This window comes from Somniosus microcephalus, chromosome 1 (assembly GCF_052327205.1).
Source record: "Somniosus microcephalus isolate GS21.2 chromosome 1, FLI_Smic_1.0, whole genome shotgun sequence".
NCBI lineage: Eukaryota > Metazoa > Chordata > Chondrichthyes > Squaliformes > Somniosidae > Somniosus > Somniosus microcephalus.
The window spans coordinates 135,900,560-135,928,538 of NC_140987.1; the positions used below are offsets into that span (position 1 = coordinate 135,900,560).

General features: G+C 43.0%; 1 protein-coding gene across 14 annotated transcripts in view; it reads left to right on the forward strand.

The window, feature by feature from the left end:
* LOC147124368 (protein prune homolog 2-like) overlaps positions 1–27,979 on the forward strand; it is a 716,966-nt gene that overhangs the window by 522,238 nt on the left and 166,749 nt on the right. For 13 of the 14 annotated variants that reach the window (XM_085985984.1, XM_085985968.1, XM_085985977.1 and 10 more), the window contains exon 10: positions 14,385–14,464. In XM_085985984.1, coding sequence (XP_085842110.1) covers positions 14,385–14,464 — 80 coding nt within the window. Of the gene's footprint in view, positions 1–14,384; positions 14,465–22,576; positions 22,635–27,979 lie in introns of all 14 variants that reach the window. The other variant, XM_085985995.1, reaches the window with a different exon arrangement.

Here is a 27,979-nt window from a genome sequence, read left to right on the forward strand (position 1 = left end):
TCAGCCCCAAAACCCCCCCAAGATATCTGCACTCCTCTAATTCTGCCTTCTTGAGCATCCCTGATTATAATCGCTCAACCAATGGTGGCCGTGCCTTCTGTTGCCTCGGCCCTAAGCTCTGGAATTCCCTGCCTAAACCTCTCTGCCTCGCTACCTCTCTTTCCTCCTTTAAAACGTTCCTTAGAACCTATCTCTTTGACCAAGCTGTTGGTCACCTGCCCAAATTTCTCCTCCTTCGAGCATCTCACCTTGTTCCACCCCTCTCGTCTCTCTCTTTTAAAATCCTTATTCTGTATCGCCCACCAAAATACCACACCAATTTTCTCAATGAGATGTCTTCTCTGTTTCCCTCTGCCTCTGCACCAAACGACTTCTCATCCTCGGTGATTTCAACCTCCACATCAACTCTTCTTGCTTCCTCTCCTCTGAGTTCACTGCCCCCCTTTCTCCCTTAATCTCTCCCTTCATGTCAACTCCCCCAATCATATACACGGCCTCCCCCTCGATCTTATCATCTCACATGGCCTTGCTATCCCCTCCCTAACCATCACCAATAAAGCAATCTCCGAACATTTCCTTATATCACTTTCTACCCATATTCCCCTTCCCCCTCCTAAACCCACTTCTTTTCATATCTGCCCCTGGAAAAAACTCTCCCTCATGTCCCTTACCACTGCACTTTCTAATTCCCAACTACTAGCCTTTGGCCTACAATTGTTCATGACATCTCTGCAGCTACTGACTTACTAAACCACACCCCCTCCACCACCTTTGATGCCCTTGTCCCCAATAAATCATTGCACTATCTCACTCTAGTCATTCCCCCTGGTATACCCCTCATCTCTGCTCCCTTAAGTCCAAGGGACAGTGACTTGAATGTCTTTGGTGGACAACTGGTCTAATCATCCAGCACCAGATTTGGCTAGATCATATAAAGCACTACCGGGTGCTGCTCTCTATCACTAAAACCGCCCACTTAATCTAAGATCATCCAGGATGGCAAAAATAACACCAGGATTCTATTCACCACTAACCATCTTCTCGAACCACCCTCCCCTGCTTTCTCCTCCCTCACCTCCAACAATAAATGTGAGGAGCTCATGGACTTCTTTGTTAAAAAGATCGACAATATCCGTTCAACAGCTTTTGTTTTCAATTCCCTCCCTTCCCCTAGCCCACTGAACTTTACTTCCTCTTTGTTTTCCCTATGTCCTAACTCTAAATTTGCATATTCGCCTAATATCTGCGTCACGATCTGCGGGCGCAGGAGATCGTTGCAGTAGTGTTTAGCGCCGCCGCAAAATGACTGGTCAATTTCACGAGCGCCGCTAAAATCGCCGCGTGCGGGCACTAAGTTCCTAGTGCCCCATTAGCGCCCCCCGGAGGCGCTAACGGGAGGTGCTAACCAACCAAATTTTTCCCCATTGTCTTTGGTTCACGTCACAAATTCCGTTCCCTTTCCACTGATTCGCTCTCTCTTGCCGGCAACTATCTAAGGCTGACCAAATCTGTTCGCAACCTCGGTGTCATATTTGATTACGAATTGAGCTTTCTACCTCACATCTGTTCGATTGCTAAAACCGCCCATTTCCAGCTTCGTAGTATCGCCAGTCTCTGCCCTTACCTCAACTTACCTGCTGCCAAAACCCTCATCCATGCCTTTATCACCTCTAGACTTGACTATTCCAAAGCTCTCCTGGCCGGCCTCCCTAGTTCTACCCTCCATAAACTTGAGGTCATCCAAAACTCTGCCACCCGTGTGCTAACTTGCTCCAAGTCCCGCTCACACATCTACCCTATGGTTGCTGACCTATATTGGCTCCCAGTTAAGCAACGCCTTGATTTTAAAATTCTCATCCTTGTTTTTAAATCCCTCCATGGCCTCGCCCCTCCTTATCTCTGTACTTTCCTCCAGCCGTATAATCCCCCTAGACTTCTGCGCGCCACCTATTCTGGCCTTTTGAACATCCCCGATTTTAAATGCTCCACATTGGCAGTCATGCCTTCAGGTCCTAAGCTCTGGAATTCCCTCCCTAAATCTCTCCACCTCTTCTTCTCTTTCCTCCTTTAAGACGCTCCTTAAAATCTACCTCTTTGACCAAGCTTTTGGTCATCTGCCCAAATTTCTCCTTATGTGGCTTGGTGCCAAATTTTGTTTTATAACACTCCTGTGAAGCACCTTGGAATATTTTACCACATTAGGAGTGCCATAAATAAAGTGCTGATTTCCTTGCCTAATTCTCTAGTCCACGCTCCCATTAAACATAGGAGTGGAGTCACAGAAAATTTACCCAAGTTTTCTTTTTTATAAATTGCTGGACATTGTAGATAGAATTTTCATCTGTACTGCCTGAATATAAAATATTACCTGAGCAGAGCACAAAAAGGAAAATCGGATGGGCCTGGAAAAGTGCATGTGATTTTTCGCCAACCAATTTTCCTAGTTGTGCTTTATACAGATAATATTTTACGTATAGTCAGTACAGACTTGAATCTACCACTATGCATTAGCCTCTGTTTGAGTTCACACTTGTGCTTTCTTCTTCTCTATGCTTCCATCATTTCTTATGATTATTCCTCATCCCATAAAATGTGGTAGCACAACAAAACATAAAGGCTGGAATTTCCCCCTAAAAATAACTGGTGGGTTTGGAGCGTGGGGGCAGTTAAATTGTTAAAAATGGAATTCCCGACCTGATTCCGCCTCCAACCCGTCCACTTCCGCTTTTAATGGGGATGGGATTGGGGGGGCGGGCAACCAACCTGCTCCCAGGGGGTGGGACATCAATTTAAATATAATGAGACTGGAAGCCGCTCTTTTCACCTTCATTTTGTTTTTAACTACATATGGACGGGTTTCACACATTTCGTGAAACCCGATAGTTAAACTGAGGTGGGGACTGTTGCATCCAGGCGGTAAGTGGCTTTGTACATACCTCCTGGATCCAGGGTCCCTCCCTAACCCCCCACCGCCCCCCCCCCCCGGTTTCAGGGACCCCCTTATGAGGCCACGGATCAACCCCCCAGTCCTCCAATCCCCACCATGAGGCCTCCCCCCCCCCCCCCCCACCGATGATGCTGATGCTGACCACAATCCTCTCTTCCCCCACTGCCGATCCCCGGCTGACCCCCCCACTGCCAATGCTCCGGCCGACCACTCCCCCTCCGGCCCCACACGATGCCGAATGCCAACCCCGCCCCACACTAGCCCCGATGCTGGCCCCCCTCCTACGATGCCGAATGCCAACCACCCCCGTCGGACCGACCCATCGCATCTGCAAGCCTACCCGCCCACAGCCAGGCAGCCTCTCAATCTGGCTGGCTGCAGGCGGGAATCTGAGGCCTCACCTGTAAATCAGGCCCTGCCATTAAAGTCGGCAGGGCCTGCGGGAAACCCGGCCTCCTGGGTTTCACGCCTGCCTCCGAGGCCCCCCACCCCCAACCCGCCTCTCTGGAGAAAATTCCGGCCAAAGGCCCTGAAAATCAGCAGGCCTTCTAGATTCAGCACGCAGGGAGCCTACACCATTGATTTTGTCAGATTATCCAAAGTTGAAGGAAGGTTCCATCATCTACATAAAACTAGCACGAGCCCACACCACTATGGGCACATCTTGGGTGCTGGCCTGACCACCGGGCTGTTTGAAGTAGCAGCAGCCAGCCAACCAGTCCTGCATTTTTAAATGACCCATCAGCTCCCTTGTAAAGAGGGTCGATAGAAGGCAACTAGAATTCTTTAGTGTCCAGACTGACCCAGGTCTTCCACCTCCCAGATAGGTCCAACATCCACCAGACGTAAAGCCAGTATGTGAGTTCTCGTTTTATACCTGCTGTCCAGCAAAGCTGAATAAAGGAAACTTTTGGCATGTGAGTTCGCCCCCCCTCCCTCACCAAACCTGGCTATCCCTCTCTAACATAGCAGACCAAGTTTGGAGCAAAAAGCGGTTCTACTCCAAACAGGCCCCTTCCTCAAGATGTGTACGGTAGTGGATTCCTGGGATTTCTGGCACACATCTGACAGACTTATGCCAGGAATGTGCCAGAAAGGTCTGCAAAATTTTGGAGGCAAATTACTGGTTTTTTACACTGAGTTAGACAAATTAGGACTGAGTACATCAAGGGTATGTTCCACTTTGTTGAGCAATTATATAAGATATATTGAAAATGTTATGAGAAAGTATTGCATCTAGCACAGCAACAGGTAAGTGCTTGTGCATTGCAATTGTGTCCATTCAAAATACCTGTAGTGTTAGCAAATATTCAATTTTTCTTTGCTGATTTGTTACATGCACAGCCCTTTGTGATAGCTCTGTGGTTCACGGACATTATGTTTCAGAAGTACTACATTACAAACCTCTGGGACTGTAAAGCAGTTGCCAGCCCTTGATGAATTCTTACTGCTCTCCAATCCATCACTAAAATCAAAGCTGCTGTGCTTTCTCATTGAAGGGCTATCAGGAAGCAGGTGATCATCTGTGTTTTGATGTGTCATCAGTCACGTGAGCAGCAGTGTAAAATGGAAGATCTGTTTTGGGAATAAACTGCACATAGGGATGCTGAGTTTAAACTAAAGAATATTGTGATATTTTAGTGACAAGATTGTCTAAGTCTTTAAAAGGTAAGGCATTCAATAGAGTGTGTTTTTAAAAAATTGGTATTTGAATAAATGAAGCTGAAGAAATCCATGTTTATTTGTGACTGTTCACAAAGAACTGGATACGGCTATCAGTGCTGCTGCTTGAATGAAACACAGCTGCTATTAAATATTTATTTTATTTTAAAGAAATGTTAATTCTTCTTATGACTCAAAATGACCTTACATACTAAATCTTACACCAGCAGTAGTGCATTGAAGATAACTTATTTTTGGTCTAGAACAGATGTCAATAATATTTTTGCACTATGTTTGTAAAGTGTAATGTGTGTAGCTTTATGTGTTGGACTATAGTAGGTCGTCTAAGACTTAATGAAATAAAACTGTGTCCTTTGCAAGCCATACAGAATATTAACAATAGAATTCCTGATGAGGTATCCTTCTGATGAGTATTTGGCTGGTTTAAAATCAGTAGAGATTGACTTGTGTATATATAATAATATGGATTTCAGAAATATAGCTTGGTCTATTGTGTGCAAATAATTTTCGAATCTAATTTTTTTATAATGAAGAAAATTGAAGACTGGATGAGAAAGCAGAAAGGCACCAATATTTCTTTGATGCCTTATGCAAACCACATATTTGCAGCAACTATGCAAAACAAGTCCATGTGAAAATGGTAATACAAATGTGTTCGTTTACTGCTCAGTGTGTGCTCGCTGTTAGTCAGATACCAGCTGCACAGCTCTATTGTGACCCATTGTCTATAGCTGTAGCCTCTATCTTTCCCTCATTCATTTAATCCTTAAAGCTGATTGGCCACAGATAGTCTTTTCTCCCCTCCCACCCCCACAGAAACTGTGTCTGTTACAGTGCCATGAATTGTTTGCTTTCATTTCCTGTAATTTGAATCTCTGCTGTTCACTTGAAAGACCGGTTTGTTGTTGGAAACGAAAGGTAATTTAAAACATCATGGGAATTTTTTATTAAATCTTAGTTCACTGTAAGTATGAAGGTTGCCATGGGAAGTATATTTGCATGATTAGAAATGACTTCTGGCACAGATCAAGTTTTCAATTTTGGAACTGAAGCTGCTTGGAGGATAAGTACTTTCATTACTTTAGAAACGTAGTTATTATGTGAGCAATGTCTTTTGATAACTGCACTTTATTCTGTATTGCAGTTTAAGTAAAAGTCTTAAAATGTTCAATCCACATTAATCTTTATTCTCCAACAAAATTATTCCATATTTCAGCAGAGAGATGCATGGACTGTGTTCTCTTTATGTCCTTGCATGGAGGATAATTAAATAGAATTAATAACCTGTACTGTATTTGATATCCATATGATTCATTATTAAAATAAGAGTTGCTATTTGTGGTCCAGAGCCTGTTAAAGTTTTTTCAATAGGAAAATGTACAATTTCACTGTAAAATGATATGTTGATTTTCCAGTAATCTACGTAGTGGAGTGCTGAGCACAATTTCTGATGCTATGAGTTCTGGTAGGAAGGGTAATCGAAACATTGATTTCACATGTTTCTTGATGGCTAGTGCCTTGGAGGTCAGTGAGCAGATAGCACATCCACTTACTAGACCGTAGTGATTGTGGCCCACGGCACAGGTACAGTGGAGGGTACACTAGTCTATACATAGTACATCCATTCCTTTTTTTAGAGGCAAGAATTTGTCCACTTCTTGGCAGCATGCAATTGATGGTATACTGAGCATGCTCACTTTTTACTTCTGGAGGCTGAAATCGAAAAGCACAAGATGGCAAACCACATAAGGTCAAGGTGAAAAACAGTAGCCACCTTCTGATGAAGGTTGTAAAGCTCTGTGGCAGTTACTGCAATAAAGAGCTTATTTAATACAATACTATTATATTATCAATGATGAATTTTGAGATAAAAGCCCAGAAAAATTACTATTGCTGATATTAGCAGACGAACACTTAACCCTTTTGTGTGTTCAGCTTTTTTCGTCTGCTGTTTTGCCCATTTAAAATCAATGGGTTGATGCCAATATGAAAATAGTGGAGAGAGACCTAACACATAAATGTATTAAATGTTTGTCTGCTACTATTACAACAATAATTTCTAGGCTGAAAAATGTATAGTTGTGGAGCAAAACACGTGGTATTGAGATAGAGGATCAGCCATGATCACATTGAATGGCGGAGCAGGCTCAAAGGGCCGAATGGCCTCCTCCTGCTCCTATTTTTCTATATTTCTATGATACTTAAACCTGAAATAATTAATTTAGTCCTAGATTTTATACTGTTTTGCTGAGCAGTAAATCGTACATTCACGCTACAAGGTTAGCATTAGTGTGAGGGGTTTTTTGCTTTGCACTGACACTAAAGGGGGAATTACAGCCCTGTTCCTATTGGAGTCCCACTAGCCACCATTTTAACTGCTTACTGCAGTTCAATGGCTGGGACCCCCGCCAGAAACAGACAGAAGCCTCATAAATTTATGCAAGTTGGGGTCAATGGGATTCCAATTGGATTTTAACTCTGGCTTGAGCGGGGAAGCCGCCATAACTTTCCCACCAGGCTGAAGCAGGTCAGCTGTCGCGAGGACAAAGGCAAGTCAAAAATTTTATTTTGTCAGGCCAGGACCAGGCCCCAAAAAGAAAGTAATGGCCTCGCCTGCCTGACTTGCCTGTTTGCCAGTGAACCCTTCTTTGTTGCCGGCTGCTGGTCACCCAGACCTCCACCCTCGCTCCCCGGCCAGCTGTCGCATTCCACCCATTGTGGTTGGGCAGCTGACCACTGGCATGTCAGATGAGGCCCCGGGCCTGAAATCTAGGCCAACAAGTGCGTTGTGCACTTGCCCCATCCCTCCGCTCACCCGAAACTCACTGGGAATTAAAATAGACCCCCTGGTCTCTCTGTTTTCGTACTGCATTGTCACACCACAAGGATGTGTGCTGAGCCCCCTCCTCTACTCCCTCTTCACCCATGACTGTGTGGCTGTTCATGGTTCCAACACCATCATCAAGTTTGCGGATGATACCACGGTAGTAGGCCAGATCACCAACAATGATGAGTCAGCCTACAGGGAGGAGGTCCAGCATCTCATGAAGTGGTGCGCCGATAACAACCTGGCCCTTAACATCAAGAAAACCAAAGAAATCATTGTGGACTTCAGGAAGTCTAAAGGCGGAAGTCACACCCCCATCCACATCAATGGGGCTGTGTTGGAAAGGGTGGACAGCTTTAAGTTCCTTGGAGTCCACATCACGGAAGACCTCTCCTGGTCCCTCAATACCTCCTCTCTGGTGAAGAAGACCCAGCAGCGCCTATATTTCCTAAGGAGGCTGAAGGGATGTAACCTGTCACCCCTGATCCTCTCTAACTTTTACTGCTGCACAATAGAGAGCATCCTGACAAACTGTATCACAGTATGGTATGGCAGCTGTAACTACTATGACCGGAAAGCCCTGCAGCGGGTAGTCAAAACTGCCCAACGCATTACCGGCACCCGGCTACCGACCATAGAGCACATATACCAGAAACGCTGTTTATGGAGGTCACGGTCCATCATCAAAGACCCTACCCACCCCAGCCACAGTCTGTTCGCCCTCCTGCCATCTGGGAGACGCTACAGATGCATTCGCACCCGTACGACCAGATTTAGGAACAGCTTCTTTCCCAGGGCTGTCATCCTACTGAACTCCACAAATAAACTCTAAAGCCTGCACATCTGCCAATGTACTTTATTATGGTTATGTTTATGTTAATGTATTACAAGCCAAATGTATGTTGAATGTTTAAATGTCTTAATCTAAATGTACACTCTCGGGAGCTGCAAGCCTACATTTCGTTGTACTGCACTTGTGCACTAACAATGACAATAAAAGTTGATTTGATTTGATTTTGATTTGAAAAAAATAATGACAAGACAATCTGTAATCTATCAAATGTAGTTCAATCTTTGACTTAATGATTTGTGTAGTTTTCACTGTGCATCTTTGATATTGATATAAAATGATTACTATAAATTTCAGATGCTAGTATTTCTAAAACTGAAGTAGGCTTAAAGTCCACATGATTGCATAGTTTGTGACATTTGGTTATAGTATATTTTTACATTGACACAGAATTTCTACCTTGATCAATTCCCAAAAAATGCTATCAAAATAAAATGACCTATGTAGACAATACTATCTTTTTGTTAATTTTTCCATGTAGGAAAAATAGGTATATTTGTCCAATGAAAGGTGAAGAAATAGCTAACTGTGTTGCAATGGATATGGGGGGTAAAAGTGTGCACTGATTTGGTTAGACTGCTTCTTGTGATCAGTTTTAGTTCCCAAGGTTTTCGGGAAAAACTCAAACTACAGAGGCAAGACAGAGAAAATGTTACAAGGCTGATCCCTTGCAGCAGAAGATTTAGTTATGAAGAAAGACAGAAAACTGAGCTCTTTAGTCCTGAAAGGAGACAATTGAGTGGGAACCTTGCAGAAATACAAACGATATATTCAAATCTATAGATGAGGTAAATCTAGAGCATTATTTCAAGGTAAGCCAAATCATTGAAATAAGGTGGCATAGGTTAAAACTGATGAAAGGCTAATTTAGGATTGATGTTTACACAAAAAATGACCAACACTTGAATGTTCTTCTGAGCAGTGTAGTGGAGGACAAAAGCTCCACTGCCCTGCATTCAGGTTTTGTTAAATGACATAGGGGAGCACTGTTTTTGTTTTCCTAGGAGAATAATCTAAGGATGAATGGCTTTCTTCATCTGTATTTGTCTTACGAGAGTAATATGCTGCTAAAATGAATCATATTCCTGTTAACACACGATTTAACATTTTCTTCAAGTCATGTAGAACTGTTTATTAAGACTAAAGAATGTTGAGTGGATTTGAGGATTTTATTTTTAAGATTTCAGACATTCAGCGGGTACTTAGAGGAGGGGAATTTATACCAAGAGCAAGAAAGGCTTAAAATTTTTTATGACACTCACATTTAATTCTTAAGATTTTGCAAAGGATTGGAATAGGCTAGGTGTTTTGCGGATAATTATTTCTATTTATACCCTATGTGCTGTAAAAGTAATGAATATGATTCTAACCTCCTGTAACAGTCATCAGTATGATAACTAACCTCCACCCCTGCTGTGGCTTTAAAATGGAATTCTGATTGTGAATGCAGTGTGAGACTTTGACAGTTAAAGTGAGAAAAGAAAAGAGAAAGTGATGATGCCCTGGCAGGGAAAGAAGTGTGAAGTATGTGCAGAAGTTTTGAAGGATTCCAGAAGCAAGAATACTGAAATGTACTGATATCTATATTTTAACTTCTCTATTTGCTAACGTAATATTACAGCTTAAATTTATACTTCTGTTAATTTTTTTAAATGCTTGGTACCTGCAGAAATACTGCAGTGGTTATGCAGATTATAGCCAACAAATTACTGTTTGCAATATTAGCATACGGCGGCATTGTATAACTGTGCTTTTAATGGATGCTTTAACTTTTATTTTAAATGGGCCAACACCTATTTAAATAGTGGACAGAGAAATGTTACATGTATATGTTAAGTATTCATAAGCTAATGTCACAAACAGTCATTTCTAAGCTTTTGATTTTTATCCACAGAGTAACTATTAGATTTGTATTTTTTTTAATATGAAAACAGCTTATATTCAAGTGAGGAAAATACACATTGTCATTAAGGTGAATGGAGTTGGTTGAAGGGTTTCATGTTTGTAATAGCTGCAAATACATTCAGCGTTTGTATAAAATATGTTTGTTATTTGCTGCTGTCTGGCTAAAGGTGCTCTATTGTGCATTTTTGGTGTTTGGTATTAGTGCTGTGTGCCATTCAGGAATTGATACGAACAGGGCATCAAGCATCACTAGCGGATTTATATAAAAATGCTCACATTGCATAGGTCTTTGGCTAGAAATACTATTAGCCACACCAAGATGATGGCATTGATTGGACACTACTCAGGTAATCCCATATTTAAACATCAACAGTGAAGGACGTTGTGTTCTTTATGGGACCGCATCTAAACAATCTTTGAAATATGTAGAATGACTCTGAATTTAACTTGTGGAGCAATAACAACACACAAGCTTAGCATGTCAACAGGCTGTATTTATGTCCTATGTTACCATTATCCATACCTTAATCTCCATATCAATTCTGAAATGAATCATTTTGGAGTGTCATATTAATTATGATCAAATACCATCAATATTAACTTTCAATATTAACTACAGTTAAACTGAATTTGAGTTTGAGGGTGAGTAGCTGTTATTTGTATCTCTGCTTGACTGGACCAGCACTCTAATTAATTTCTTCACATTTAAAATGGATGGTAAATTAATAAAAAATGGAATTAAGGCACTCATCTTGGGTGATAGGGATCCTGAGGCTGAAGTCCTTAAAGGTCAAAGACTTTTGGCCAGTCTCACTGGTGGCCCACTTAAAATTCAATTGTCTACAAAGTAAAAAGCAGTACCAGGGCTAGACATCTCTGTTATTTATACAGCCTGCAGCCAGCCTGTTCCCCTCTATGCTTCTGTCTCCTAGAATTAATTCTGTGGATGCTGAAATTACTTCAGTGCCTTGGCAACCAATTGTTGAAATAACTCCAGCTCAATGGGTAAGCATAATGCATCATGGTTGATTTCCTAAAGAGCAGGAGAAATCAGCAGCAATTTTACTGACCAGTAATTAAGAAGGCCTTAATTAACCTCAACAACCTGCAAGCTGAATTCTTCAAGAAATTTCCCAAAGTATTTTAGCCTATCTTTTTAAAGGGTAGAAAACTGGGAATACTGAAACCAACAAGATTGCTGGGCCTGAATTCTGCTTGCAAAACCCACTTATTTTTGGGTAGGTTAGTGGTAGTAGCTGAAGGAAATAAGGACAGTGTAACATTCTGCTGCAATCCCACCCCAAAAGATCACCTTAAATATTTTCCTTCAGATTACTTGCTAGACAGCGGTACCATCTGCACTGAGCTCACCCTACTGCATTTAAAAGAATATGGGGTGGGTGGACTAAATGTATCCCTCAGATTTCCCATTGTTACTGCTTCTAACCAGCCCACTGATAACCACGTCACTATATAAGGAGCAGTGTCAGGAAAAGAGACATTACTGCAAGATGGAAACCATATTGGCTGAAGTTCTTGCGGCTCTCTCAGACTTTGTCAAGACAATGATTATAGGACTTTTGCACTCAAACATCACTGAAAGGTTATTTAAAGCGAGTACCTGAAAAGTTGAAAATTTGGGGCCCCTCTCTTCCTGTGTTATGAAGAGGAGGATGATGAGAATATGGAAGAGGCTAGAATGGAGGAAGCAAGAGTGTGGCATCACTAATGATGGTTAAATCACTGATGATTATATCCAACCCATTGATACTCAATTCACAAGAGTTTATAGACTTTGCAGATCTTATCTAGATTTCCCAGTCCATCCATTGATCAGAAGACTGTGCTCTACCTTCTAGATGTTATTGAGGAATTATGCCAGATGCTGACAGAAGATTTGCAACCTGCATCATCAAAATTCACAGAATTAACTGTGGTTGTGAAAATCACCACTGCGTTGACCCAGGTCACATAAGTCGAACAGCAAACCACTGCAGGTGGACATCTCAATTTATTAATTTCCCCACTGAGCTTGCAAAACAACAAAAGAGAGCAATCTAATTCTATACCGGCATCCCACTAGTGCAGCGTACAATTTACAGCACGTATCTGACCTAGAAGGTCCCAATGACAACCCCTCAGTTTTATCTATAGGAAGTGCTTCCATTCGAATCACCTAATCTTGCATGTCAAAGCCCCCTACTCAGTAGCTACCATGAGTCCTTTATTCTTTGCCAGTTCACCATAGTGTTTTAGATAAATTTGATGAGGCAACACAGTGTACTGAGGTGGTTGATTGGTGATCAGTGATATCCCCTATAATCATGGCTAAAGAATCCTATTAGGCATATGCACTCAGGTGATAGCAGGTATAATTGTTGTGGGCAACCTTTTCTTTTGCAAGGAGAATACAGTTTGAAAAAGGCACCTGGTTAGCAGAACATTTAAATTCACAGATGTCTGCAAACATTCCATGTTGACAATGCTTTTAGGTGCAGACTATGCATCAATCTCATTTCACTAACACTACATCCCTTGGTCTCGGGCAAGAGAATAAGGAGGTGGAAGAGGAATGTGGTTTGGAGAGTGTGTAGTGCCTTGCGAATACTCCTCCACCTCTTCAGTGAGACCATGAAGATGAGTCATTCTTCTAGCTTTATTTCAAAATGTGCATGGCTACTTGTGACTTCACTTATCTTGGCCAACTACATGAGGTCATCAAACCATTTCTGGTACAATCATGGGGTGATTGAGCTGGCACTCGCTACCTGTGCTACCTTCCTCCATACTTGTCGTGTTCATGGATGGCAATGTTGGGACAAAGGATGGGGATGTGCAAGGTCAGAGCCAGATTAATGGAGAGTTCAGAATGGTTGTAGGGCTGAAGGAAGTTACAGAGCGATGGAGGGGTGTGGCCACGAAGGAATTTTCACGAGGATGAGAATTTAAAATTTAGCCAATGTAGGTCGGCAAGGAGTGGGTGAATGGTGACCAGGACTTAATGCGGAAAAAGATACTATGGGAGTGCTGTACTTTGAGATGTTGTCCCTCAGGCAAGACTTTAAACAGAGGCCCTATCTGCCTGTTGTAGTGTTTTAGATGAATGTTAAGGATTCCATGATACTATTCAAAGAAAAGCAGAACACTCTTCCAGTATTCCTGCCTGGCTAATGCTGCATAGAACAGATGAACTGGTTATTCATCTCATTATTAATTTTGGGATTTTGTTGTGCAAAAATTGGCTGCTGCATTTGGTGAAATAATGGTCACTTGACTTCAAAGCAATTCAAACAATTATTTTGAGATATGTGATATGGTGCTATGTAAATGCAAGTCATTTTTTTCATTAGCCTTTCCTTCATTTTTTTTAATATAACTTTGTTTTAAGCAAGAACTGAAAATTATACATCAAAATTGTATTTTGTTTGTTTCGATAATTATTCCTAGCAAATAAGAATTGGTTGAACTATGACATGAAGCAGTTCTAATTTGTATGTGCATCTTGCACATGCTGAGTGAGAGTGGGTACATTTTATAACTAGGCAACAGTTGGATATATCCATGCCTGTTTCAGTAACTACAGTCTCCATGTCCCCTTCTTCCCCTTTGGTTTCTAAAGCCAAAGTTTGGTTAGAATTCAGCTTTAGGCCATTTGAAGAACAACCAAACCAGAGGGTTGGATCCTAATTATTATTTGAAGCATTGTTTTGCATTTGTACATGGAGAAAATGGAATTTTATAAGTTCTTGCAGTGATGATCTTGAAGTTAATAAACTTTAATGTTAATGCGTAAAATCAAGACTTTAATTTAACAAGCTAATCTGTAAATTGATATGACCTTCATAAATTCAGTTCAAAAACAAATTCAGTCTTAAATTACCTTCGTAACATCTCTTTTTTTAATCACACATTTTAAATAGATATGGGATTGAACCTTGTTATTTGCAATAGATTAGCATAGCCAAAAATATTATCATAGCAATTTAAGAAAAAATGGAGACTATTTGGCCCATCATGCATCTGCCATGCTGCCAAACTTGTCTTTAGGAGTTCTGCATGTTACTGGAATCAAAACTTGAGAACAGTGTTCACTTAATAGGAGTGTCAATGTATCAATGTTACATACACAGCATTCACAGTAATTACTTTGGTGGTGTGCTTTTGTTTTACAGATCAGTGCCGGAGGATGTGGGAATGGACATTCCCTTTGATGAGGGTGCGCTAAGTCCCTTAGCTGAAGAAAGCAGACCTGGTAGGAACAGCTTAATTAATTCATTCTGTAAATAACCGTGTTAAATTATGTGCTGAGAATCAATGTCACAATAATTATGACTCATCATTTTGTTTGGGATAGAAGTGTAACTTAAAGTCCTTCACCAAGCTAGCATAACTGGCAGACATGATAAGAATGAGCTGTTCAACAGAGAATGAATCCCTTACATTTTCTTTAATGACAGTCCATTTTTTTCTTTGTTAACTAACAGTAGACTGTTTTTGTCTTTGTTAACTAACAATACAGTCTGTTTAAAACCTGGAATCACTTTTTAGAAGTTGATATTTAAAGGTAAATAGATAAGGGAGAACCAGTGGATGTGGTATATTTGGACTTTCAGAAGGCTTTCGATAAGGTCCCGCATAAGAGATTAGCGTGTAAAGTTAAGGCACATGGGATTGGGGGCAAGGTATTGACTTGGATAGAAAACTGGTTGGCAGACAGAAAGCAAAGACTTGGAATAAACGGGTCTTTTTCCGAGTGGCAGGCAGTGACTAGTGGGGTATTGCAGGGATCAGTCCTTGGACCCCAGCTATTCACAATATATATTAATGATCTAGACAAGGGAACTAGATGTAATATCTCCAAATTTGCAGACGACATAAAGCTGGGTGGGCGTGTGTGCTGTGAGGAGGATGCCGAGAAACTCCAGTATGATTTGGACAGGTTGGGTGATTGGGCAGAAGCATGGCATATGCAATATAATGTGGATAAATGTGAGGTTATCCACTTTAGTGGCAAAAACAGGAAGGCAGATTATTATCTGAATGGCAATAGATTGGGAGAAGGAAGTGCAACGAGACCTGGGTGTCCTTGTGCACCAGTCGCTGAAGGTAAGCATGCAGGTGCAGCAGGCGGTTAAGAAGGCAAATGGTATGTTGGCCTTCGTAGCGAGAGGGTTTGAGTACAGGAACAAGGATGTCTTGCTGCAGTTGTACAGGGCCTTGGTGAGACCACATCTTGAGTATTGTGTGCAGTTTTGGTCATCTTATCTGAGGAAGGATGTTCTTGCCATGGAAGGAGTTCAGCGAAGATTCACCAGGCTGATACCTGGGATGGCAGGAATGACGTATGAGGAGAGATTGGGTCAATTGGGCTTGTACTCGCTGGAGTTTAGAAGAATGAGAGGGGATCTCATTGAAATTTATAAAATTCTGACAGGACTGGACAGACTAGATGCAGGAAAGATGTTCCTGATGGTCGGGGAGTCCAGAACCAGGGGTCACAGTCTAAGGATAAGGGGTATGCCATTTAGGACAGAAATGAGGAGGAATTTCTTCACCCAGAGAGTGGTGAACCTGTGGAATTCTCTACCACAGAAGGCAGTAGAGGCCAATTCATTAAATATATTCAAGAAGGAGTTGGATATATTTCTTAAGGCTAAAGGGATCAAGGGGTATGGGGAGAAAGCAGGGACCGGGTACTGAATTTGGATGATCAGCCATGATTGCATTGAATGGCGGAGCAGGCTCGAGGGGCCGAATGGCCTACTCCTGCTCCTATCTTCTAAAGCATGAATATTATGCTTAAGCAATGCCTCGATTTTAAAATTCTCATCCTTGTTTTCAAATCCCTCCATGGCCTCATCCCTCCCTATCTCTGTAACCTCCTCCAGCCCCACAACCCCCAGAGATATCTGTGCTCCACTAATTCTGGCTTCTTGAGCATCCCTGATTTTAATTGCACAACCGTTGGTGGCCGTGCCTTCAGCTGCCTTGGCCCTAAGCTCTGGAATTCCCTCCCTAAACCTCGCCGCCTCGAGACCTCTCTCTCCTCCTTTAAGATGCTCCTTAAAATCTACCTCTTTGGCCAAGCTTTTTGTCATCTGTCCTAATTTCTCCTTATGTGGCTCAGTGTCCAATTTTGTTTTATGACACTCCCGTGAAGCACCTTGAAAAGTTTTACTATGTTAAAGGCACTATATAAATACAAGCTGTTGTTGTTGTAGAAAATAAATTTAAATTGGAACGAAGAAAGAAACTGCCTGTCTGTTTTTCTCTCTCGTTGTATCCGTCTCTGGGCTAACGCGCGACAGAGGCAGGCAGTGTGGGCAGGGGGGAGGGGGGGGCGGAGTTTCTGTCAGGATGCGTCCTGGGAAATCGTATTCTGCAAATGCTTAGACTGCACAATCCAAATTTAGTTCCCAGGGCAAAAATATAAACTCTAAGTCAAGGCTTATTTGGAAGAGGCAACTTTAATGAAGGTATTAAAAGACAATTCAATGAATAAATGTAATCATATAATCAAGTGTGACAGCAGGAAGTCAGCAGATGTAAGATTTTTAATACATTAGCCATAATACTTTACCTATATATTTAATTTTTATCTCAGTACTACCAATTTTAAATCTGAAAATACACAGTAAGGTAAGATGCAAGATGTGCCAGTTGGAGTTAGCTATCTGATATTTAGTAGTACTATCTAATAGGAATAGGGTTTGCTGCACTGGAGGCCTTCCTGTACTTTGGTAGTACGGGGGAATGGTCCCGGGCTTTGACAGAACTGGGTTGATGGTCCTGGAGTTTGGAAGCTCTTTAGTGGGGCTGCTGGTATTGGCAACATTGGGGGGGGGGGAAGGGAATCTTTTGGACTTCCATCATGACGGAGGTGGGGCCTGAGATCTGGCAGAACTGGAGCTGGAATGCGGATGTTGGTTTAGGGGTGGATTTCAAGTGTTAGTCAGCAGTTAGGGGAGGGGAGGGCCCGGGCCTTACACACGAGCTAGGGGTGTTTCAGATCCTACAGCACTGGTTTGTATTTTTTAAGCGATCTCTGCAAACATTTGTGATTGGTTCCTGGAAGCCACTGTCTGTTTGCCTCCCTTACCTCCCACAGTCTAACACATATCCTCTCTGCATAAACCTTTTGAAATTTGTCCTGTAGCTTTTCTTCAAGTAATCTTGAAAAACAACATATTATATTCAAGGCAGAAAGAGTAACATTCTATTGTTTGGCTATCTTTAGTGCTGCTGATGTATCCTGAGGAATGGTGCTGACTGCACCTACTCAGACTGCAGGATTTACCTCCAGATACCAGCGTCACCACTCTGGACAAAAATATTAAGTGTAAGCCCAGGCTTTTAAGAGAGTGAGGCTTTCAAGTGAAAATTTACTGAAGGTATTAATAGACACAAATGTAAATATATCATCGTGCAATATGCCATTTTTTTTTTTTTTTAATCATTTAGAAACCCTATTTTGGACATTAAGGGCAAAAAATTCAGCTCCATAGTGCCTGATTTTTCGGCGCTATGGGTGTTGTTTTGTGAGCACACTTCTAATGCATGCTGCGCTGATGAGGGCATTAGCGTTGGTGCTGGGAGTGTGCACCAGAAGAATGTAGAGTAGGCAGATCGTGACGTCACATCCGTGCTGCCATTTTCATCCTCAACGCTGGAACTAACCTGTGTTAACCACGCACAGCTGAACATGCATTCAGCAGCAGCAAGGACCCCCCCCCCCCCACCAGTGATATTTAAAGGGATCATCATCTCCTTCCAGGTTAGTTGCTGATTAATTTCTACTGGAAGTAGAAGTGTTTGGAGCTTTCTAGAGTTGTTTAAAGTTGGTGAGGTGACAGGGAGTGGTGCTGCAAGTGGAGACGGCCTTGGTTCTGACAAGGGTTCTGGTCAGACCACTTGCTCCAAGTTATGTGTGCTGTTAGTTGTCATTCCCCCTTGGCCTGCAGCATGACAAGGAGATGGAGCAGAGGCAGCGAAGAAGAGGACAAGCTGCTTGCAGAGGGTGGAGGGGGAGAAAGGCTTTCAGCAGGAGGCCTTACTCATCGAGGGTCTTACGAGAGCAATTCTCTTAGCTCAGCCTGAACAGGAGCAATGTGTAAGGCGTCTGCCCTTTACAAAGGAGGTGCTCGCGGAACTCTGCCACCTCTTGCAACCAGACCTGCAGCCTCACACAGGGCAAGAACGGCACTGCCAGTGGCTGTGAAGGTGACCGAGGCCCTGAATTTCCTTGCGTCGGGATCCTTCCAGGCTGGAGCAGGCGACATCTAACATCTCTCAGTTTACCACCCACTGCTGCGTAAGAGAGGTAACAGACACTCTTTATGCCAGGAGAGAGGACTTCATTGTCTTCTTTCTGACCAGAGAGAAGCAGGCAGAGCATGCACGTGGCTTTGCCAGGATAGTGGACTTCCCCATGGTGCAGGGCGCCATTGACTGCATACACGTCGCTTTGCAGGTGTCGCATCTAAATGCTGAGATGTACCGTAACCGCAAAGATTATCATTCACTGAATGTGCAGTTGGTGTGCGACCATGCTCAGCACATCATGATGGTGAATGCCTGGTATCCTGGCAGCTGTCATGATGTTTGTATTCTGCACTAGTCTGCTGTTCCCTCAGTCTTTGAGCTGCCAAGAAAACCAGAGGGTGGCTACTGGGCAACAAGGGCTATCCGGTGACCACCTGGCTCATGACTCCACACCACAAACCAACCACACATGGGCAGCATGCATATAATGAAAGCCATGCTGCCACATGGAATCTGATAGAATAGACCATTGAGTGCTTGCCACCAGGCATACAGTGAATAGCTGAGGAGGAGGAGGAGGAAGCGGAAGGGAGGAGGCAACCCAGACAGCCCCTTTCTGCCTGGGCTGTCCATGATTGACTCATCCGAATGCACTACCAGTGAATGCAACCCAAATTTCCCATTCAAAAATAGTCCCACATCTTACCTTCCCTCTGTTACTGACCATCACAGCATCCTCTAGGCCAGAATGCTAAAATAAAGCCACCACAAAAGAAACATTCCAATCCAACTTTATACATGAATCCATCCAATATTACCTAACAAAGTCGCCTAATTGTAAGAGCTTCTACAAGTATATAAAAAGGAAGAGAGTAGCAAAAGTAAATGTTGGTCCCTTAGAGGCTGAGACAGGAGAAATTATTATAGTGAACAAGGAAATGGCAGAAATGTTAAACAAATATTTTGTATCTGTCTTCACAGTAGAAGACACCATAGCATACCAAAAATGATGGGGAACCAAGGGTTTAATGAGGCTGAGGAACTTAATGTAATTAATATAAGTAGAGAAAAAATACTAGAGAAACTAATGAGACTAAAATCCGACAAATCCCCTGGACCTGATGGGCTACATCCTAGGGTTCTGAAAGAGGTGGCTGAAGAAACAGTGGATGCATTGGTTTTGATCTTCCAAAATTCCCTAGATTCTAGAATGGTCCCAGTTGATTGGAAGGTCGCAAATGTAACACCACTATTCAAGAAAGAAGGGAGAGAAAAAATCAAGAACTACAGGCCAGTTAGCCTGACATCAGTCATCGGGAAAATGCTAGAAACCATTGTTAAGGACATGGTATCAGGGCAATTAGAAAATCATAACATGATTAGGCAGAGTCAACATGGTTTTATGAAAGGGAAATCGTGTTTGACAAATTTATTAGTTTTTTGAGGATGTAACTAGCAGGGTAGATAAAGGGGAACCAGTGGATGTCGTATATTTGGATTTCCAAAGGCATTCGATAAGGTGCCACATAAAAGGTTATTACACAAGATTAGGGCTCATGGGGTTGGGGATAATATAATAGCATGGATAGAGGATTGGTTAATGGACAGAAAACAGAGAGTAGGGATAAATGGATCTTTTTCAGGTTGGCAGGCTATAACTAGTGGGGTGCCACAAGGATCAACCTTGGGGCCTCAGTTATTTACAATCTATATTAATGACCTAGATGAAGGGACCCGAGTGTAATGTATCCAAGTTTGCTGATGATACAAAGCTAGGTGGGACAGTAAGCTGTGAGGAGAACACAGAGTCTGCAAAGGGATATAGGTAGACTAAGTGTGTGGGCAGTAAGGTGGCAGATGGAGTATAATGTAGGGAAATGTGAGGTTATTCACTTTGGTAGGAAAAATAGAAATACAGAATATTTTTTAAACGGTGAGAAACTTTCGAATGTTGATGTTCAGAGAGATTTGGGTGTCCTCGTGCAAGGAACACAGAAAGCTAGCATGCAGGTACAGCAAACAATAAGGAAGGCAAATGGCATGTTGGCCTTTATTGCAAGGGGGTTGGAGTATAAGAGTAAGGAAGTCTTGCTACAATTGTACAGGGCCTTGGTGACCGCACCTGGAGTACTGTGCACAGTTTTGGTCTCCTTATCTAAGGAAGGATATACTTGCCTTGGAGGCGGTGCAACAAAGGTTCACTAGATTGATTCCTGTGATGAAACTCTGGAGTTTTAGAAAAATGAGAGGTGCTCATTGAAACATACAGGATTCTGAAGGGGATCGACAGGGTAGATGCTGAGAGGTTGTTTTCCCTGGCTGGAGTGTCAAAAACTAGGGGGCATAGTCTCAGGATGGGTAGGCCATTTAAGACTGAGATGAGGAGGAATTTCTTCACTCAGAGGGTTGTGAATCTTTGGAATTCTTTAAAAAAAAAATTTGTTTATGAGATGTGGGCGTCGCTGGCAAGGCCAGCATTTATTGCCCACCCCTAATTGCCCTTGATAAGGTGGTGGTGAGCCGCCTTCTTGAACCGCTGCAGTCTGTATTTTTCGTAGTGCTTTGTTACAACTGAGTGGCTTGCTAGGCCATTTCAGAGGGCAGTTAAGAGTCAACCACATTGCTGTGGGTCTGGAGTCACATATAGGCCAGACGGGTAAGGACGGCAGATTTCCTTCCCTAAAGGACATTAGTGAACCAAATGAGTTTTACGACAATCTGATAGTTTCATGGTTAAGCTGAATTTAAATTTGAACTCATTAGTCCAGGCCACTGGATTACTAGCCCAGTGACATTACCACTACACTACCTGCCCCAGAGGGCTGTGCATGTTGAGTCTTTGAGTATATTCAAGGCTGAGATAGATAGATTTTTGGACTCTAGGGGAATCAAAGGATATGGAGATCGGGTGGGAAAGTGGAGTTGAGATCGATGATCGGCCATGATCTTCTTGAAGCTTGAGGGGCCGTATGGCCTACTTTTGCACTTATTTCTTATGTTCTAACTAATCACCCTTGTGCATTCCCTTAGTGCCTGTCTTCAGTGTGCTTTTGCCTGTCCTAGTGCTCCAACAAAGTGCTCCCCCAGTGGCTGCAGCATGGCTGGTGGAAGGCTGCTGACTTTCAGTGGGGAGACTGCAGATGGCCTTACAGAATGACCTCAAACACCTCTGGGCCTAGAAAGCCCGGCCCGGCTGCAGACTCCATCACGTCAGCATGGATAGCAGCAGTCTGGGCTGGCTGGTTGACAGGCAATAGCAAGGGCACTGGCGAAGTGGCAGTGGCGAGAGGACAAATGCTGTCATCCTGAGAGAGGACAGCAGGTTCTTGCTCCATGGAGCCACTGCCCTGTCCCGGTGCGGCACCTCTGCTTTCCTAGCCATCTATTAGAGGACAGATTGCTGGAATGCTGTGACACCCTGCACTTTACACTTTTGGCTGGTGGGCCTCCTGGCCCCCTCCGGAAACAACACCTCTCTCTCCTATCCACCTCCTGCACCAAGGCCTCTAGTGCTGCATCCCAGAACCTTAGTGCACACTCTCTCCCCTGTTGTGCCATCATTAATAGTTGTTCACTGTCTTCCCCAGCCAATTCAATGAGCTTCTCCAGGCAGAATGCACCACCCTTTTAAGAGGTGCAGACTGCCTTTAAGTAGTGCAGGCTAACTTTAAGTGGTGCTAGCCTTGCACGAACTTGGGCCCACTGTCTTGCGTTCAGCACTGGACTGAATGCCGCAATCATGCGAATGAGCAGGCAGCACGAAGTTGGCATTCCTCTGAACGGGCGCGGTTTGATCACGCATCGCGATCCCTGCTCCCATTTTCAGGGGCTAATCAATTTCTAGGCCTAATTGTTCAATTATTGAGAAAATGGGCAACAGCATTCTGTTATTTGGTTAACAAACTGTGATAACAAAATGTTGACACAAAAGTTTTCACAATACAAAATATTCACATGCAGAATCGCATTATAAATGTTTACCTATGCAATTTTCACTGTAAATGTTAATGTAAAGAGCATGTAAGATTTGTGCACAGGAAGTGCATATCATATGCAAGATTTTTAATTGTGTGTATACAATATATTATATGTGCACCCTCAGAGAATGGAGTCATCTTCCTCCTCCAGCTGGACAGTTACGGGGGGCACTTGATGGACTGGTGAGAGAGTAAAGACATGAATTAGACCTCTTATGATAAGAACGTGTAATGTTACCATTATGCATATGATGATATTTCTCTGGCTGCTGACATTAGACACCATGAGTGACGTTGTATGCCATGTGGCCATTTTAAATTCTGTCACCAGGTTGCTGGAAGGTCCCTCTCTCTCCATCTCCCACCGCCATCAGCTGTAACATTTCCAAATTTGCTGATGATACAAAGCTAGGTGGCAGTTTCAGTTGCGAAGAGGATGTGAAGAGGCTTCAAGGGGATCTCGACAGGCTCAGTGAGTGGGCGAGAACATGGTAGATAGATTATAATGTGGTTAAATGTGAAGTTATCCACTTTGGTAGAAAAAACAGAAAGGCAGAGTATTTCCTAAATGGTGAAAGATTGGGGAATGCAGATGCTCAAAGGGACCTGGGTGTCTTTGTACATGAGTCACTGAAGTGAATGTGCAGGTGCAGCTAGCCATTAGGAAAGCAAATGGTATGCTGGCCTTCATTACAATAGGATTTGAGTACAGGAGTAAAGAAGTCTTATAGGGCCTTGGTAAGATCACACCTGGAGTACTGTGTACAATTTTGGTCTCCTTACCTAAGGAAGGATATTCTTGCCATAGAGGGAGTGCAACGAAGGTTCACGAGATTGATTCCTGAGATGGCGGGACTGTCATATGAGAAGAGATTGAGTAAACTAGGCCTGTATTCTCTTGAATTCAGAAGAATGAGAGAGGATCTCATTGAAGCATACAAAATTATTACAGGGCTTGATAGGGTGGATGCTGGGAGAATCTTTCCCTTGGCTGGGGAGTCAAGAACCAGGGGCCACAGCCTCAGGATAAATGTTAGGCCATTGAGGACTGTGATGAGAAGAAATTTCTTTACACAGAGGGTGGTGAATCTTTGGAATTTTCTATCCTAGAGGGCTGTGGAGGCTCAGTCATTGGGTATATTCAAAACAGAAGTCGATAGATTTCTGACTAGTAAGGGCATCAAGGGGTATGGCGATAAGGCCGGTGAATGGAATTGAGGCAGAAGATCAACCATGATCTCATTGAATGGCAGAGCAGGCTCGAAGGGCCAAATGGTCTACTGTTCTTATGTTCTTATATTACATTAGACTATGTCTTTGTTATATTATATTGGCCCAATCTCAGTTATTACTGTACTAGACCCTGTTTCTACTTATATGACACAAAGGCATCAAGGGGTATGGGGAGAGAGCGAGAATATGGTATTGAGATAGAGGATCAGCCATGATCATATTAAAATTGCGGAGCAGGCTCGAAGGGCCGAATGGTCTACTCCTGCTTCTATGTTTCCACTTATTTCGAGAGCCCCTCCTCTGCGGGTGTCAAATTTGTATATATTGGAGGGCTACCTCCGGTTCTCTTTCTTTCTTTCTGTCCTGTTCTGCGCTCTCTTCTCCTGCAAGGAGAGAAAGAAGAAAACTTTGAGAGTGATGAAATGATTGGAGGGATGTATGGGCTACATCTGTAGAGGGTCACCATGAGGGAGACAGCATGACGTTGCCAAATGGCCTCCTTCTGTGGTGTTACTTTGTAGGATTGCATTAAGATGAGGATGAGTATCAGTGGTGGATAGTCAGATGGCGATGTGAGTAAGTGCATAGACAGTGAGAGATGGGTGCAGCTGTAAAGTAGGTTGGTGTGAGGAGTGATGTGCAGGAGTAGGCTTGGGAAGGCAGAGTGATGGGGTTGGGGTGACCGACACATCAGGATGTAATTGAATGTGACATTTTACTCACCTTACCTGATCCCATGAGATCATAAATCTCTTCCGGCATTGAATCCAGGAGCGACTGACAACCCCCCTAATGCTCACTTCTTGGGCAATCTCCAGCCATGCCCTCTTTGTTTCTATGGCTGCTTTTTTCTTGCTGCTGCCAGGGAATAGTACCTCCCTACGTGCTCTGACTCCCTGGACCAGGACTTGCAGGGTGGCATCTGAGAACCTGGGTGCAGCCTTCTGTCGCTGTGACTCCATGTATGCTTGCACCCACACAAATCTCTGCAAAATAGACCAATAGCCATCTCTCCCAAAAACCTTTATGCCTCCTCCAACAACCCTCAACTGGGATGTGTGCAAGGCTCCTTTTAAATATCCGAGCTTAAAACGAGGCATCAGTGATGTCATCAGATCTGCTCCATTTAATTGGCCGGGTAACCCGCATGACTGTTTCAATTGATGTAATTGAGTTAAAAGCGCAGTGCAGAACGCGCTGTTGAAAACTACGGGATAGCGACCCGCTACGCGACCTGCACGCACCCACCCCGTCTCCAAGGTAAAGATTCCAGCCTATGTTATTGTAGATGGGCACTTCCTTTGTCTGTACTGAATCCAGGACAATTTCAAATCTGTAATTTTATTCTTAAAATGTTCACAAAACTTAGGTGCTGCAATTAACTGACTCTTAAAAATTTACATTTCGGTGGTAGAATTGATAATACTATAGGCTATAGGGGCAAAATTGATGACTTCGCCTTGCGCAGCGTCCCACTCGCCGCGGCCGCGAACTTTGGTAGCATCCCCTGACTTACCGCCGGATGCTGTGTCCGATAAGGTCAGGGGTCATACATGCGGCTGGGGTGACGCAAATTAAAGGGGAGTTGCCAGGCGGCCATTTTTGTTGCTAGCCGCCTGCCAGCACCTGCCCCCTTTGCCGTCCCCGGCCTCCTATGCAGCGCCTCTTGAGTGCTGGGCTCTTTTGCCGGCATCCCGATCCCTGGTGGCCCAGCTGGGCCCCGGGTCGGTCTGCGCAAGGCCCCTCCCCTTTAATCTGTGGAAGAAGGCCTGCAGTACCGCGGCGCGACGTAGCGCCGCGATATTCACTGGGAGCACCCCAAGAGAGAGGGGGAGCGCTTTCAGTAATGCCCCACCTCCCTCTTGGAGCGCTACCAGTGAATTTCGGGTGCAGGGGCGCTAAAAGTAGCCCCAAAGGGGCCGCGACCAAATTTTTCCCCCATTGTGCTTTTTATAATAATATAGCTGCAAAATAAATTATTCTCTTTAAATGCAGTGACTTGTTATAGAAAAACCTGGTAGCCGTTCTGTGCCGGCAACAACCCATAAATAGACGAGAGATGAATGAGCCTTCAGTCTGTTTTTATTGGTTGATGGCCAGGACATCAGGATAACTCCTTCCATTTCTACAAATAGTTATTATGGGAATTTTTATTTCCACCTGAACCCACCGGAACAAGCAAAGGAGACCTCAGCTTCTGGTCTCTTGTGAAGGGTGCACCTCTGACAATTAGTGCCAGCCTGGTTATGCACTCCATCCATCATGGGTTCAAAACCATAATCTTATGCACAGCCAAATGTACTATTAACTGAGTTACGTTTCTCTAGGAATATAGGCCCGGATTTTGCAGTAGAAATAATGGTGAGGCTATCAACTCTCACTGTTATTAAAGTGTAAATAGGACAGTAACTTCCGACGACAGCACATGCGCAGTTAAAGTTGGAAATCAGGATGTTGCTGTTCGAGTTACCCTCCTCCTTGAGAAGCTTTGCTATACCGGTACCTCGCCGAGAGACTCAGCATTCAAACATATGGAAGGGCGTGAAGTTGCGGTACTTACCCACTAGATACGCACTAAACTCACCAGAAAAAGTTAAGGCTTGTCCATTCTAGTGTAGTGGTTTTTTAACGGTGTTAATTAAGTCTTAATTTTTTTAAATTTAATTACTGTCAAACAACCTCTCTGGCACTGAAGTTTAACTTTTACAAGTATGGAGTCTTGGAGATTTAAAAAAAATTAATAATTTTTTTCTTTTACTTTTTCTTTCTGTCTCTTTTTTCTCTCTCTTAATCCCATCTTTCTTTCCCTGTCTTTATTTTGCTTTCTGTACGTGATTTCACATTGAATTAACTATTCTAACTTACACTTCCTGGTTTATACTCTGCTGCTCATTAAGAATTCTTCAATCTGATTGGTTAAGGAGATACACAGCTGCTTGTCCTGTTCACACAGGTCGCAGGTCCCCTGTAGAGGCCGCTGCACCAAAATGGATTTCTAATTACCACAAGTTCCAGTGCAAAAGCCCATAGAAAGTCTGTGGACAAGTGTAAGTGGGCTGACCGCAAAATCCGGGCTGTTGTCTCTACCACAGAATGTGGTCCAATTATTTCTACATTGCCTGGATTGCAATTCAAAAGATCCTGCCAAAAATGACAGTGAACGTTACGTCATTAATTTGTGATTACAATTTATTTATTTTCTGACATTTAAAAAAAAAATCTTTGTATTAGCCATCAAGCAACCATTTTTTGCCTTGGTTGATGGGACTGAATATTGAAGTCCATATGATGGCAGTTGTATCCCATGCTCCTCAGTGATGATGAAGCAGCTCTAAAAAGTTTACAGAGCAGTTTCAGCCACATAAAAGACAACTGCCAGTAGATGCCATCTAAACCAAACACAAAATACTGCGGATGCTGGAAATCTGAAATAAAAACAGAAAATGCTGGAAATACTCAGCAGGTCAGGCAGCATCTGTGTAGAGAGAAACGGAGTTAATGTTTCAGGTCTATGAGTTAGTTATATGAAGGGAGATATGAAAGAAAGGAAAGTGTTGATGGACATAAAGCATACCATAGAAGAAGTACGAGGAGGTACAATTTTTGATAAAATAATTACATGGGACAGTGAGACCTGTTACCAGGATGCAGTCTTCATTATGGAGGTCTCCATAGCTGCCATCTAGCCTCTGCTCCATCACCAACTAACTAAAGTTACAATTTTGTAAGGTAAGAAAGATTCTGTCAGATTCTCCTCCGTGCTGAGATAAAGCAGTACACTATTACTGGTTGATCCCAATCAGGCCAATGGCAGTAGGCTGAAAATAGACCCTCCACATGAGATGTACTTTTCTGATTGATAGAACCCACTTTCAGGGCACAGATTTTGGATCATGCTTTTTTAATGCTGTATTTATGGGGGAAGGACTTTAGTTTGAAATTGCTAACTTTCCTCCCATCTAATGTTAACAATTAAACTATAAGTGTTGATGCTGCCATCAGGAGCATGAGCTTGGATAGAATATTGATTCGAGTAGTGTGAAGGAGATGAATTAACATGCAGTTGATCTGGAGATTCATGACTTTGATAGTTTATCTCCGAACACTTGTCTTCAGCAATTCCTTCAGACCAATGCTCCATCCTGTCAGATGTACTCACTAAAATAACATTTTTAAGAGATCCTGATGGTGAGACTTCCTATTCAAATAAACCTCCTGGAATATTTGGGGCTTTAATCTGTATCTAAGTAAATGTACCTGTTATATGCTATTATTGGTGATTGTATGTGTACATT